The sequence below is a fragment of the Salmo trutta genome, chromosome 13 (assembly GCF_901001165.1).
Source record: "Salmo trutta chromosome 13, fSalTru1.1, whole genome shotgun sequence".
NCBI lineage: Eukaryota > Metazoa > Chordata > Actinopteri > Salmoniformes > Salmonidae > Salmo > Salmo trutta.
The window spans coordinates 76,056,287-76,070,427 of NC_042969.1; the positions used below are offsets into that span (position 1 = coordinate 76,056,287).

The following is a 14,141-nucleotide window of genomic DNA, read 5'->3' on the forward strand; positions in this document are numbered from 1 at the left end:
GAAAAAGATCTGATGAGAAAAGATGATGTGATTGTTCAAAAGACCAATTAGTGGAAAAAATATCGGAATTGGGCTGCTAGTGTAAACGCAGCCTCAAAACTACAACCTAATTTCCTCATCGTATACAGGTAGCTGCCAAAATAAAGGAAACACCAACATAAAGTGTTTTATTACCGCATTGGGCCACCATGAGCTGCCAGAAAAGCTTTAATGCGCCTTTTCATAGATTCTACAAGTGTCTGGGACAATGTTTGAGAGATGTGACACCATTCTTCATTGAGAAATTCCATAATTGTGTGTTTTCTTATTGGTAGTGGAAAACACTGTCTCAGGTGCTGTTCCAGAATCTCCCATAAATCTTCAATTGGGTTGAGATCTGGTGACACACACTTTAAACCTGCCATGCTCTTTTAAGACTCCTCTTTCAAAGTCCCTGAGATGTCTTTTAGCCATGGTAGCCAAAATAATAGGTAACTGGACATTTTTAATACATGACCCTAAGCATGATAGGATGTTAATTGCTTAATTAACTTAGGAACCACACTTTTGTGTGGAATATACTTTGAATCCCTCGTTTACTCAAGGGTTTCCATTATTTTGGCAGTTACCTGTATCTTTATGGCCAGTCCAACTGGACCAGGTAATTAATTTAATATTACTAAATCCATTTGCTTATATTCATTCACACTGCAAGCAAGAGTCTAATAAATGAAATACAATGAATGTTATAAGCCTAACCGTTTTTAACCATTTATAAATGTACTATAATATTGTAGTAGCTGTAGGCCTCAGCATCATTCATATATTTTTTAACATGGATTAATCTCATGATGTTGATAGGATAAAAACGGCCCTCTATATATATGACAAAGTGTGTGTGTGTGTGTGTGTGTGTTCGCATAAAGAAAATAGATAACAACTGCAGAAATTGCATACACATTTCTATTAATATTGGTTAATAATATACAACAAAGAAGGGAGCAGAACAAAAGCTATTTGTGATGGACTAGAGCTAAGAATCTAAATGTTTTCTTATTATTTAATAAATAAAGACATTAATACAATAAATATAAGAAAGATATTAATAAGCGCCTTCTACAATGCAGGCTACGGAAAGTAGACTTCGGAGAGGAAGTACTGAAAGGTCTGTATATATAGCACACCTAGATCAGGAACACAACCACCCCACAATCCAACACAATGTCTTCTGAGTAGCATATCTATAAGATACATAACAGAGGAGATTCTAACGTAAAGATCCAGCACGCCCGTATAGTTTACCAGGGCCTCCACATCTCCAGCATGCCCAGGTGGGGGCTGAGGAGCTGGGGGCTCCCGAGCAGGAGCAGGGGGCTGTCCTGGGGCCCCACCATGTGGCACAGGGGCCCCTCCCTCTGGCCCTGCCTCCCAGACCTGGGGTCCCCTCTGAGGGGTGTAGTGGGGGCTCCAGGCCCCTGTCTGGGTGGGTGGGCGTCAGGCCTGAGGTTGGGGTTGGCCTGAGAAGGGCGCTCTTCACTGGAGCGGGGCAGGGATTTGAGCAGGTGGTTGAGCAGGCGGGAGCCAAGAGTTTTGTCCATCCACTCGCAGCTGAGCAGCATGTTGTGGACCTCGTGCATGCACTGGATGTAGCCTGTGCTGTACTTCTGCTGTGCATCTAGGCCTAAGGTGGGGTCTGCTGTGGATGGGAGGAGACACTGGGTCAAACATGGGTCATAGCGTCATCTGTTGGTGGCAGGATGTATTGCACCCAAACTGGCCTATTGCCCAAAATAAATGAGTAATTATTATATATTTTTTAAATGTATTTAACTTGTTAAGTCAGTTAGGAACAAACAGTTATTTACAATGAAGTCCTACTCCGGCCAAACCCGGACAACGCTGGGCCAATTGTGCGCCGCCTTATGGGACTCCCAATCATTGCCGGATGTGATACAGCCTGGATTTGAACCAGGGACTGTAGTGACGCCTCTTGCACTGAGATGCAGTGCCTTAGACTGCTGCGCCACTCGCATAATGAATTGCAGTGTTTCTTAATCCTGTTCCTGGGCACTCAAAGGGGTGCACATTTTTGTTTTTGCCCCAGCACTACACACATGATTCCACTAAGGGTTGATGATGAGCTGATTAGTGGAACAGGTGTGTAGTGCTAAGACAAACACACAAATGTGCACCCCTTTGAGTGCCCAGGAACAGGATTAAGAAACACTTGACTAATCAATTGTTTTAAGTTGAAACCAAGAAAGAATATGGATCAAAACGAAATGAAATAATAAAGCTATATGAGTACTAATACTCACATGATTATTCTTATTGTTCTTATTGACTGTTATTCAATCACTGATGAAAATATTCCCACCAGTCTCCATTAAATGTGTCTAACATTCCAACGTGCTGACACGGCCCCAGCTGCTTACATAGAGTATTACATGCAGGCACAACTTTGAAAACTCTCCTGGCACTTGCATTCTCCTTCAGTCAAGCCACTTGATCGGACACTTACCACTGAATCTATGAGTCTGAACATTCTGCAGGTGTTTCACTGTCATCTCTAGAATGTCCGCCTTTTCAAGTTTCGATTGCTGTTGGGGGAAATGGAAAGTTAGGGTCAACAAATAACTTACACTGTGTCTTTCACACTCCATATAATTGAGCATTTATAACAATTAAAGTGTGTATATAGGCCTACCCACATCAAGACGGAACGCCCCGACCACGGTTTCTTTCAGTTGATCCAAGCAGTTATTCATCCTCTCCCGTCTTTTCCTCTCAATTAGCGGCTTACGCAACTAGAGATGGAAAGCGATGGGTTAATGGCGACCAGACAGTCACAAACTGGACCAGACAATCACTAAGTGTGAGCATATCCGATAAAAGACACCTGTTGATTAGGTTTATATATATATCCACGGGAACAAAGGCAATACCTTTCTCTCCTCCTTGGCACTCGAGTGTTTCCCCACGTTGTGAGCCATGGTGCTGGCTGTCATCTCTCCTTTACGCTCGGTATAGTTGTGTAGCTCGGTATAGCTCTCCTCTCCCGGCTGAGTCTAGGGTCTGTAAGGCCCTCCGCACCACGCACTGCTCTTATTTATAGGGCACAATTAGCATTTGAATGCTCGAGCTTTTTGGCTGAGGTATTTTCCCACACACGGGGTCGCTCCCAGCGCCCGATCCCATCAGTCAGGGATGACAGGTCACTGCCTCTTTTCAATAGCTGAGTTACCCGCCCCGGAGAAAAACACAAGAGACAGATGTCCACCCTGAACCCCCCTATCCTCTCTATCTCTCTCTTTCTCGTGACGCAAAGCGCGCGGGTCCCCTCAGGATTTTCATTTGCAGGGCCGAACAAGAGTGAGTCATTTCCGTGGTTACACCAGGGACCCCTTGACTATTCATGCCAATGAAATGGGACGGCATTAGGCTTACCCGAGAAAAGTCTCACATAGAAAAAATACCCACAACGCCCTTGTTATCAGTTTGTATCGTTGTCGAAACTGGCAAGTGGTCAGGGAAGTGTTGATGATGAGAAACTTTAGTGACTAAATCCTGAGTGAAGAGTAAGCATAAACTAATTGTTCAGAAAAATTACGCCAAAAGCCTATAACGAAAAGTGTCAATATTTTTTATTGAATGTAGCCTATATGCTTTTCCTGAGATGTACCCTAAATGATGTTCGCGCAATGGCAAGGGATATTGTTTTTGTTCATGACTGAAAAGCCTATGGAAATTACACTCAAAGTTAATGAAGCTTATTTCAAACTATTTTCAACTCTGCCCTCGTTCAGCAATTCAATAGGTCTAGGCTCCTCAACGGATTTTCAAAAGTTGGTCAGATTTCAATCTAATTAATTGATTAAAATTCAATACATCGATTGTAAGTGCTTGTTTCATGTTCTGAATTTGTTTGAAATAAAATGAAATCCCAGCCCCTAGTGGTTCTGCAGGTGCGGGATATGGATGGGGTAGTTAGGCCTAATTCCACATGCTCTTTGGGTTGTCTAATATCAACAAGGATAAATGACTTGAACATCCTGTCGGATATTGATCATGGTTTATTATTAATGAATATATATATTTTGACTTACAACTTTGATTAGCCTGAGCCAGATAGAGGAAGGGTTTGAAAACGGTAAGCTAAACATATGTTGTCAATTTTTTCTAACTCTGAGTTAGGGAGAGCAGATGTCAGAGTGACCACACGGACAGATGTCCCTCCTGCGAGCTGGCCTTTGGCTAAGGGATTCATGGCGACGGCTCTGTGTTTGACTTGACGCGACTGCCGGGCGAACGCTAGAACGTGGGAAACCCCACCGAACAATGGGCGGTATTCAGCCGAACCTAATCACCATGAAGAGAGTACTAACCCTGTGGAAGGACAAGTGGATGGTCCAGACTGGGAGAAGGCTCTCTCTCTCAGTGAGCGCCGGAGTAGGAAGTGATTCATGGGAAGTTAGGGCAGGTGCGCCCTGACCGCTGTTTTTCTGTCAGGTGTGTGACCATCACAATAAAGTGTCAGTATGAGCAATAGCTTATGTGTGGTCGTTGATCACTTTATTGATTATTCATGAGCTATATTTTTATATCACATTGTGATGCATAAGAATAGCATATGGGCCTAGTTGTGAAATTAGTGGGCATAACACTTGTTGAATTTGCAAACATGAAACAGTGTAGCATTAAGTGGTCAATTCGAATTGAAGACAGTCAATTCAGGAAGTAATTTGAATTTATAATACAAAAATTAAACAGCTTTTGAAAATAAATAGCTTCTACTTTTCAGTTTATTAGAAGTCATTGAAAAATAAAATAATAATAATTTAATTGGAATTTCAGTTTACTTCCTGATGCCTGAATTGGATGCCATCAATTAGAAGTGACCCAACCCTGAATGGTAGCCTATTAACAACAGATGACATGTCAAAACAGCTTAGCTCATTGGGCTATGGATGATATTGTTGTTTTTTATTCCATAGATTAATTTAGGCTAAAAGGAATGTGGTCCTCAGAGCCTTAATAATTAACAAACCTTCAGTAGGTACTTGGCACTGACAGACAACAGGCAAGTGTACAAGGCTTTGAATTAGTGGACCGGAATGAGTTCACTTTCCAAACCACTTATAAATCCAGACGGTAGGCCTATACAGTCACAATGGGTGGCTTTCTGAAGAGGCTGTGGCTGATGAATACACTGAGTGGTGAGGTCTCTTGTGAAACTCTAGAAAACTTGGGTGACTTTTGGGGAGGCCTTTGACCATACAAAGCGCAATGGGACATCCGGTCACGCGACCCACGTGCAGTCAGCCGCCTGTCTCGTCACTAGGAAACGTCCTTCAGAAGGTCACACATAAATACCCAAGGCCGCGACGCATGCGTCCTTTTCCAGAGAGCAGCGACCACCGACAGAAAAACGTGTTTCGTTCACAGGACTATATCTATATAGTGTAACAAGGCAAAAATATTTTCGTGGATCACATTTTTATATAGGCCAACCTAATTGATCCAAGTGTCACATAGCCTATCCTAACCTATATTAGTCTATTCAATGTTGGAGTGCCAATTTGTGACATTTTTGCAGGCACTATAATGGGGACTTATAGAAAGTTCCATCTTGTTATGGTTTGGTGGCACAGAAGGGCCAAAAATCAACTAATCCGTCAAAATCGTTGAGGCAACAGTGGAGAGAATATCAGAGAGCCCGAATGAAAAGGCCAACTTGTAAAGAGGTGCTCGCGCCCTTTCCTGCTGTTCTCTCTATTACCATTTGGTCGCCCGTCCCCGTGATCAGAATTAGCGTGAGAATGACAATGCCACAATAGTTCCCATTTCCAGACGCCCTAAGCGGCGCTCGTTTTGGCTGCTAATTATGAGGAACACAATCATTCCTGTTGGGCCAGTGTGCCCGTCTACATCCGCTTTTTTAGGTTATTTATTCCCGATCTAGAGGCATATATATATAAGGCAATTCACACTTGCAACATCAGATTTGAAATGCGCATTGGAAAAGCATATAGAGGGACACGTACTGCCACATCAGCAACATTTATCTTATTTTTGAATAAGCCTTTAATATTGGCCAAATTGGAAGAAATACAGTTGAAGTCAGAAGTTTACATACACCTTAGTCAAATACATTTAAACTCAGTTTTTCACAATTCCTGACATTTAATTCTAGTAAAAAATTCCCTGTCTTAGGTCAGTTAGGATCACCACTTTATTTTAAGATTGTGAAATGTCAGAATAATAGTAGAGGGAATGATTTATTTCCGATTTTATTTCTTTAATCACATTCCCAGTGGGTCAGAAGTTTACATACACTCAATTAGTATTTGGTAGCATTGCCTTTATATTGTTTAACTTGGGTCAAACCTTTCGGGTAGACTTCCGCAAGATTCCCAAGTTGGGTGAATTTTGGCCCATTCCTCCCGACAGAGCTGGTGTAAACGATGCAGGTTTGTAGGCATCCTTGCTCGCACATGCTTTTTCAGTACTTCCCACAAGTGTTCTATAGGATTGAGGTCAGGGCTTTGTGATGGCCACTCCAATACCTTGACTTTGTTGTCCTTAAACCATTTTGCCACAACTTTGGAAGTATGCTTGGGGTCATTGTCCATTTGGAAGACCCATTTGTGACAAAGCTTTAACTTCCTGACTGATGTCTTGAGATGTTGCTTCAATATATCCACATAATTTTCCTCCTCATGATGCCATCTATTTTGTGAAGTGCACCAGTCCCTCCTGCAGCAAAGCACCCCCACAACATGATGCTGCCACCCCCGTGCTGCACGGTTGGGATGGTGTTCTTCGGCTTGCAAGCCTCCCCCTTTTTCCTCCAAACATAACGATGGTCATTATGGCCAAACAGTTCTATTTTTGTTTCATCAGACCAGAGGACATTTCTCCAAAAAGTACGATCTTGGTCCCCATGTGCAGTTGCAAAACGTAGTCTGGCTTTTTTATGGTGATGTTGGAGCAGTGGCTTCTTCCTTGCTGAGCGACCTTTCAGGTTCTGTCAATATAGAACTCGTTTTACTGTGGATATAGATACTTTTGTTCCTGTTTCTTCCAGCATCTTCACAAGGTCCTTTGCTGTTGTTCTGGGATTGATTTGCACTTTTCGCACCAAAATACGTTCATCTCTAGGAGACAGAACGCGTCTCCTTCCTGAGCGGTATGACGGCTGCGTGGTCCCATGGTGTTTATACTTGCATACTCTTGTTTGTACAGATGAACGTGGTACCTTCAGGCGTTTGGAAATTGCTCCCAAGGATGAACTAGACATGTTAAGATCTACATTTTCTTTTCTGAGGTCTTGGCTGATTTCTTTTGATTTTCTCATGATGTCAAGCAAAGAGGCACTGAGTTTGAAAGTAGGCATTGAAATACATCCACAGGTACACCTCCAATTGACTCAAATGTTGTCAATTAGCCTATCAGAAGCTTCTAAAGCCATGACATAATTTTCTGGAATTTTCCAAGCTCTTTAGAGGCACAGTCAACATAGTGTATGTAAACTTCTGACCCACTGGAATTGTGATACAGTGAATTATAAGTGAAATAATCTGTCTGTAAATAATTGTTGGAATAATTACTTGTGTCATGCACAAAGTAGATGTCCTAACCAACTTGCCAAAAGTATAGTTTGTTAACAAGAAATTTGTGGAGTGGTTGAAAAACGAGTGTTAATGACTCCAACCTAAGTATATGTAAACTTCTGACTTCAACTGTAAATAGGCCTTTACTCTCTGTCCTGTCAGTCTCAATCCCTTCATCCATCCTTCCAATGAAATTGTCACGGTTGTCGTTGGTTAAGGAGGACCAAAACGCAGCAGGTATGTGTAAGCTCATCTTGAGGTTTATTGACTCCAAAAATGAACACCAAAAATAACAAAAAGAGAACGAACGATCAACACACAGTCTGGCAAGGCACAAGGCTAAACTCAGAACAATCTCCCACAATTAAACAGACAAACACACCCAACTAATATAGGACTTCCAATCAAAGGCAACACCACACAGCTGCCTTCAATTGGAAGTCCACCCCAATTAACCAAACATAGACATACAACTAACTAGATCAACATAGAAATACGTGAAACTCAAACAGTGTCCAAAACCCCCGGAATACTAAATCAAATGCCCTTACAACAAAAACACCACCCTGAACCACATAAAACAAATACCCTCTGCCACGTCCTGACCAAACTACAATACCAATTAACCCTTATACTGGCCAGGACGTGACAGTACCCCCCGCCTTAAAGGTGCTAACCCCGGAAGCACCTTAAGAAAAACAACCCCAAACAACAACAAAACAAAAATTCCCCCCTACTAAAGGGAGGGAAGGGAGGGTGGCTGCCGTCAATGACGGCACTGTGCTACACCCCCCCTCCCCGACCCACCTATATCTGGAGGTGGCTCCGGTTCTGGCCGTTCCAGGCAGTCGGGGCAGTCTGGCAGCTCGGGGCACTCTGGCAGCTCGGGGCACTCTGGCAGCTCGGGGCACTCTGGCAGCTCGGGGCACTCTGGCAGCTCGGGGCAGTCTGGCAGCTCGGGGCAGTCTGGCCACTCTGGCAGCTCGGGGCAGTCTGGCCACTCTGGCAGCTCGGGGCAGTCTGGCCACTCTGGCAGCTCGGGGCAGTCTGGCCACTCTGGCAGCTCAGGGCAGTCTGGCAGCTCGGGGCAGTCTGGCCGCTCTGACATCTCCGGGCAGTCTGGCCACTCTGACATCTCCGGGCAGTCTGGCCACTCTGGCAGCTCCTGACTAGTGGGTGGCTCTGGCGACTCTTGACTGACGGGCAGTTCTGGTGACTCTTGACTGACGGGCAGTTCTGGCGACTCTTGACTGACGGGCAGTTCTGGCGACTCTTGACTGACGGGCAGTTCTGGCGACTCTTGACTGATGGACAGTTCTGGCGACTCTTGACTGACGGGCAGTTCTGGCGACTCTTGACTGACGGGCAGTTCTGGCGACTCTTGACTGACGGGCAGATCTGGCGACTCTTGACTGACGGGCAGTTCTGGCGACTCTTGACTGACGGGCAGTTGACTGGCGGGCAGCTTTGGCGACTTTAGACTGGCGGGCAGCTCTGGCGACTTTAGACTGGCGGGCAGCTCTGGCGACTTTAGACTGGCGGGCAGCTCTGGTGACTTTAGACTGGCGAGGCTGGGTTTACGCACTAGATGCCTTATGCGTGGTGCTGGTACTGGGCGTACCAGACTGGGAACACGCACCTCCAGGCTAGTGCGGGGAGCGGGAACAGGACGAGTCGGACTGGGCTGACGTACTTCCGGGTCCGCACGAGAGACAGGAGCTGGAAACCCAGGGCTATGGAGGCGCACAGGCGGTCTTGAGCTTACCTCCTGCACAACCCGTCCTGGCTGGATGGAACTAGTAGCCCTGCACGAGCGGGGTGCTTGTACAGGGCGGACTGGGCTGTGCAGGGGCCTGATGGTAGCCGTGCGTAGAGCGGGAGTTGGGTAGCCTGGTCCTCGGAGGCGTACCGGCGACCAGATGCACTGCGCAGGCATCCTCCTACCAGGCTGGATGCCCGCTCTAGCACGGCACCTGCGAGGGGCTGGAATAACGCGCACCGGACTGTGCGTGCGTATGGGTGAGATGGTGCGCTCCTCAGCGAAACATGGCGCTCTCCACCTCAAACGCTCTTCCATATAACCACGGGTAGCTGGCTTCCGGCTCTTCCTAGGCCTAGCCAAACTACCCGTGTGCCCCCCCAAAAAAATTATTGGGGGTGCCTCTCGTGCTTCTCCCTCAGCACGTCCAAGGCCTCGTACCTCCGCCTCTCTGCCTTGGCTGCCTCAATTTCCTCCCGTGGGCGACGGTACTCCCCAGCCTGGTGCCAAGGTCCAGCCCCGTCCAGAACTTCCTCCCAGGTCCATCTCTCCCGCCAGTCCAACTCGAAATCCCCTCTCCTCTGTTGCTTGGTCCTTAGTTGGTGGGAGATTCTGTCACGGTTGTCGTTGGTTAAGGAGGACCAAAACGCAGCAGGTATGTGTAAGCTCATCTTGAGGTTTATTGACTCCAAAAATGAACACCAAAAATAACAAAAAGAGAACGACCGATCAACACACAGTCTGGCAAGGTACAAGGCTAAACTCAGAACAATCTCCCACAATTAAACAGACAAACACACCCAACTAATATAGGACTTCCAATCAAAGGCAACACCACACAGCTGCCTTCAATTGGAAGTCCACCCCAATTAACCAAACATAGACATACAACTAACTAGATCAACATAGAAATACGTGAAACTCAAACAGTGCCCAAAAACCCCAGAATACTAAATCAAATGCCCTTACAACAAAAACACCACCCTGAACCACATAAAACAAATACCCTCTGCCACGTCCTGACCAAACTACAATACCAATTAACCCTTATACTGGCCAGGACGTGACAGAAATGATCTATTTTCCATATTAGACTACTATCCATCTATTAGACTACTATCGCTCTACACATGCCAATCTATTAATTGAATCAAAAACATTATATCCTTCTAAAGTAAATCTACCTCTTCATAATGTGAGAACATTTAAAACTTTAGTGGTGTATTAACACACTGTTATTACACTGTTATTTATAGGTCATTTTGAGTATTATCAACAGTAAAATACTGTGAAATGTTAAACTGCATCATACTGTAAATTATGGTGCATTGTGGGAAAATGTTGTAGGCAGGGAAATAATTGCTGTATTTCGATAGCTACTGTAATTCCATCCCACAGGATACACAGTATTTTTGGAGTGCCAAAAACCTTTGGTCCTAGTGGGTGCATGATAGGCTGGCTCATTGACATATTTTGAGACATGTCTTTTAAGAGGCTATCGTTGGTAAGAGTGCTGTAGGCCTAACAATTTAACCAGTATGTGCTAGTAGTGCACCATCATTTTCAAATGTATAGGGGACAGATTGGAGTGGCAGCAAGCCTTAAATCTGGTTGAGCATTTTGCCATGTTCTTTTGGTCTGTTTTGCCCTGTAGTCACTTATACTTTGGATGCCTTTGTTAAGGCCTCTTGGAAGTGAAACAGCACATATTCATTGATATGGTGTACCTCACAGCTGACCTGCTTGTACCAATCCCATGTTATTACAGTAAAATACTGTGACTTACAAACCCCAAATCCCCTCCATGAATTTCATTAATTCAGCCGTCCATCCATTAATTCATTAAGATTGAGGTAGCATGTCCTTTTTAAAAGAAGTATAATAAAGTCAATTCTATGGTATTGTACTGTGTCATTACACAGTACCTGGTTTGATATTGTATTTAGATTACAGTAGGTGTACTGCAATATGAAGTACAGTTACTTAGGCTACTTGCGACTTTGCTGCCTGTAGTGTCTGTCAAATTCGCAGCGACCCCTTTATAGTGTTGATGGCTGTAGTTATTCAACTTTTTAAGCATGGTGATGGAATTTTTTTTATTTTATTTTTTTATTTCACCTTTATTTAACCAGGTAGGCAAGTTGAGAACAGTTCTAATTTACAATTGCGACCTGGCCAAGATAAAGCAAAGCAGTTCGACACATATAACAACACATGGAGTAAAACAACATACAGTCAATAATACAGTAGAAAAATAAGTCTATATACAATGTGAGCAAATGAGGTGAGATAAGGGGTAAAGGCAACAAATAGGCCAAGGTGGCGAAGTAAATACAATATAGCAAGTAAAACACTGGAATGGTAGATTTGACAGTAGATGAGTGTGCAAAGTAGAAATACTGGGGAGCAAAGAAGCAAAATAAATAAATACAGTAGGGGAAGAGATAGTTGTTTGGGATATTTATAGATGGGCTATGTACAGGTGCAGTGATCTGTGAGCTGCTCTGACAGCTGGTGCTTAAAGCTAGTGAGGGAGATAAGTGTTTCCAGTTTCAAAGATTTTTGTAGTTCGTTCCAGTCATTGGCAGCAGAGAACTGGAAGGAGAGGCGGCCAAAGGAGGAATTGGCTTTGGGGGTGACAAGTGAGATATACCTGCTGGAGCGCGTGCTACAGGTGGGTGCTGCTATGGTGACCAGCGAGCAGAGATAAGGCGGGACTTTACCAAGCAGGGTCTTGTAGATGACCTGGCGCCAGTGGGTTTGGCGACGAGTATGAAGCGAGGGCCAGCCAACGAGAGCGTACAGGTGGCAGTGGTGGGTAGTATTTGGGGCTTTGGTTACAAACCGGAGGGCACTGTGATAGACTGCATCCAATTTGTTGAGTAGTGTGTTGGAGGCTATTTTGTAAATGACATCGCCAAAGTCGAGGATCGGTAAGATGGTCAGTTTTACGAGGGTATGTTTGGCAGCATGAGTGAAGGATGCTTTGTTGCGAAATAGGAAGCCAATTCTAGATTTAACTTTGGATTGGAGATGTTTTATGTGAGTCTGAAAGGAGAGTTTACAGTCTAACCAGACACCTAGGTATTTGTAGTTGTCCACATATTCTAAGTCGGAACCGTCCACAGTAGTGATGCTGGACGGGCGGGCGGGTGCGGGCAGCGATCGGTTGAAGAGCATGCATTTAGTTTTATTTATATTTAAGAGCAGTTGGAGGCCACGGAAGGAGAGTTGTATGGCATTGAAGCTCGTCTGGAGGGTTGTTAACACAGTGTCCAAAGAAGGGCCAGAAGTATACAGAATGGTGTCGTCTGCGTAGAGGTGGATTAGAGACTCACCAGCAGCAAGAGCGACATCATTGATATATACAGAGAAGAGAGTCGGCCCAAGAATTCAACCCTGTGGCACCCCCATAGAGACTGCCAGAGGCCCGGACAACAGGCCCTCAGATTTGACACACTGAACTCTGTCGGAGAAGTAGTTGGTGAACCAGTCGAGGCAATCATTTGAAAAACCAAGGCTGTTGAGTCTGCCGATGAGTATGGGTTGATTGACAGAGTCGAAAGCCTTGACCAGGTCAATGAATACGGCTGCACAGTACTTTCTTATCAATGGCGGTTAAGTTTCTTATCGATGGCGGTTAACATATCGTTTAGGACCTTGAGCGTGGCTGAGGTGCACCCATGACCAGCTCTGAAACCAGATTGCATAGCGGAGAAGGTACAGTGGGATTCAAAATGGTCGGTGATCTGTTTGTTAACTTGGCTTTCGAAGACCTTAGAAAGAATGATGGCAGGGGTATTAGGATCTTGTTTTCCCCAACATGATCCAGCCACATTTTATCCGATATGCAACAATTGGCGATTACACTTATTTTCCATTGGCCTAACAATGAAATATTATGGAATGTCCAAGCACAATCTGAAGATTTGGTGTGGGCCTAAACCTGCTTCAATAGCAGTGTTCAATTATATGTTGCAACTTTAGACTAGCTAAATATTGTTTTACAGACAGCCCTTATTTTAATGGAATAATAATGGGCTAAACCAGTTATAATGTAGTCTACTAATTGGTCTTAATTGATAGGCTAGCCTAACCTTGGCATATTTGCCTAAATTTGTAACAAATGTAGGCTAGCTACTTTACGGACATTTTCTTGTTGGTCGCATATGTTTTAAAGGCATTTTCAATCGGTGCTTGAAATCACTTTGAGCCTTTGGTCCGCACTCCAAGGCACAGCCTGACTACATAACCGTCACAGTTAGCATCTATTCACGTCTATTCATCGCGCTGTTTTCTGCATTGAACCCAAAATATATTTATTTCCCATGCCTATTGTAGGTGGTCTCTTTTTTTAATGATTCCATAAATACACATTGAACTTGTAAATAGCCGTTCATTTCTGTTGTAATATATAGGCCAGCCTAGAACTGCCCTGACCCAGTAAACTTGAAATTAGGCTTACATAATTATACCATTAGCCTATCAGAGTCAGCTGTCCATTATTTAGAAAATGCACACAGAAATGTTGCATTGTTGCATGTTCCTGTATTGGCCAAAACTCAGCCATGTGATGACACTGCCTCTGTGCATAATAAATACATTATTCAACAGCGTCATAATAACAAGTAGAACATTACAAGAGTTCTAGAACACGACATTGTATGTTACTTTCTTGATTTGTGATGGCAGTATAGAGGGTCGATTTTAAAGTAAGGCACGTGAATGTATTATTTGTTGCCAAATTTGAACAAGATGTCTTTAGAGAAATATCGAGTTTAATTTCTCAC

At 44.2% G+C, this 14,141-nt stretch overlaps 1 protein-coding gene across 2 annotated transcripts; it reads right to left on the reverse strand.

Annotated features, from left to right (window-relative positions):
* Positions 1-928: 928 nt before the first annotated feature.
* LOC115204951 (transcription cofactor HES-6) lies at positions 929-3,353 on the reverse strand. Of its 2 annotated transcripts, none has more exons than XM_029770526.1 (4): positions 2,925-3,353; positions 2,687-2,786; positions 2,501-2,579; positions 929-1,675 (listed from the first exon to the last, which is right to left on the reverse strand). In XM_029770526.1, exons 2-4 carry the CDS (start codon positions 2,690-2,692, stop codon positions 1,278-1,280), a joined length of 483 nt encoding a protein of 160 aa, XP_029626386.1. In that variant the 5' UTR covers positions 2,693-2,786; positions 2,925-3,353; the 3' UTR covers positions 929-1,277. The 2 variants fall into 2 exon arrangements, with proteins under 2 accessions (XP_029626386.1, XP_029626385.1); XM_029770525.1 differs by having other exon boundaries at positions 2,691-2,786; positions 2,925-3,346.
* Positions 3,354-14,141: the final 10,788 nt, after the last annotated feature.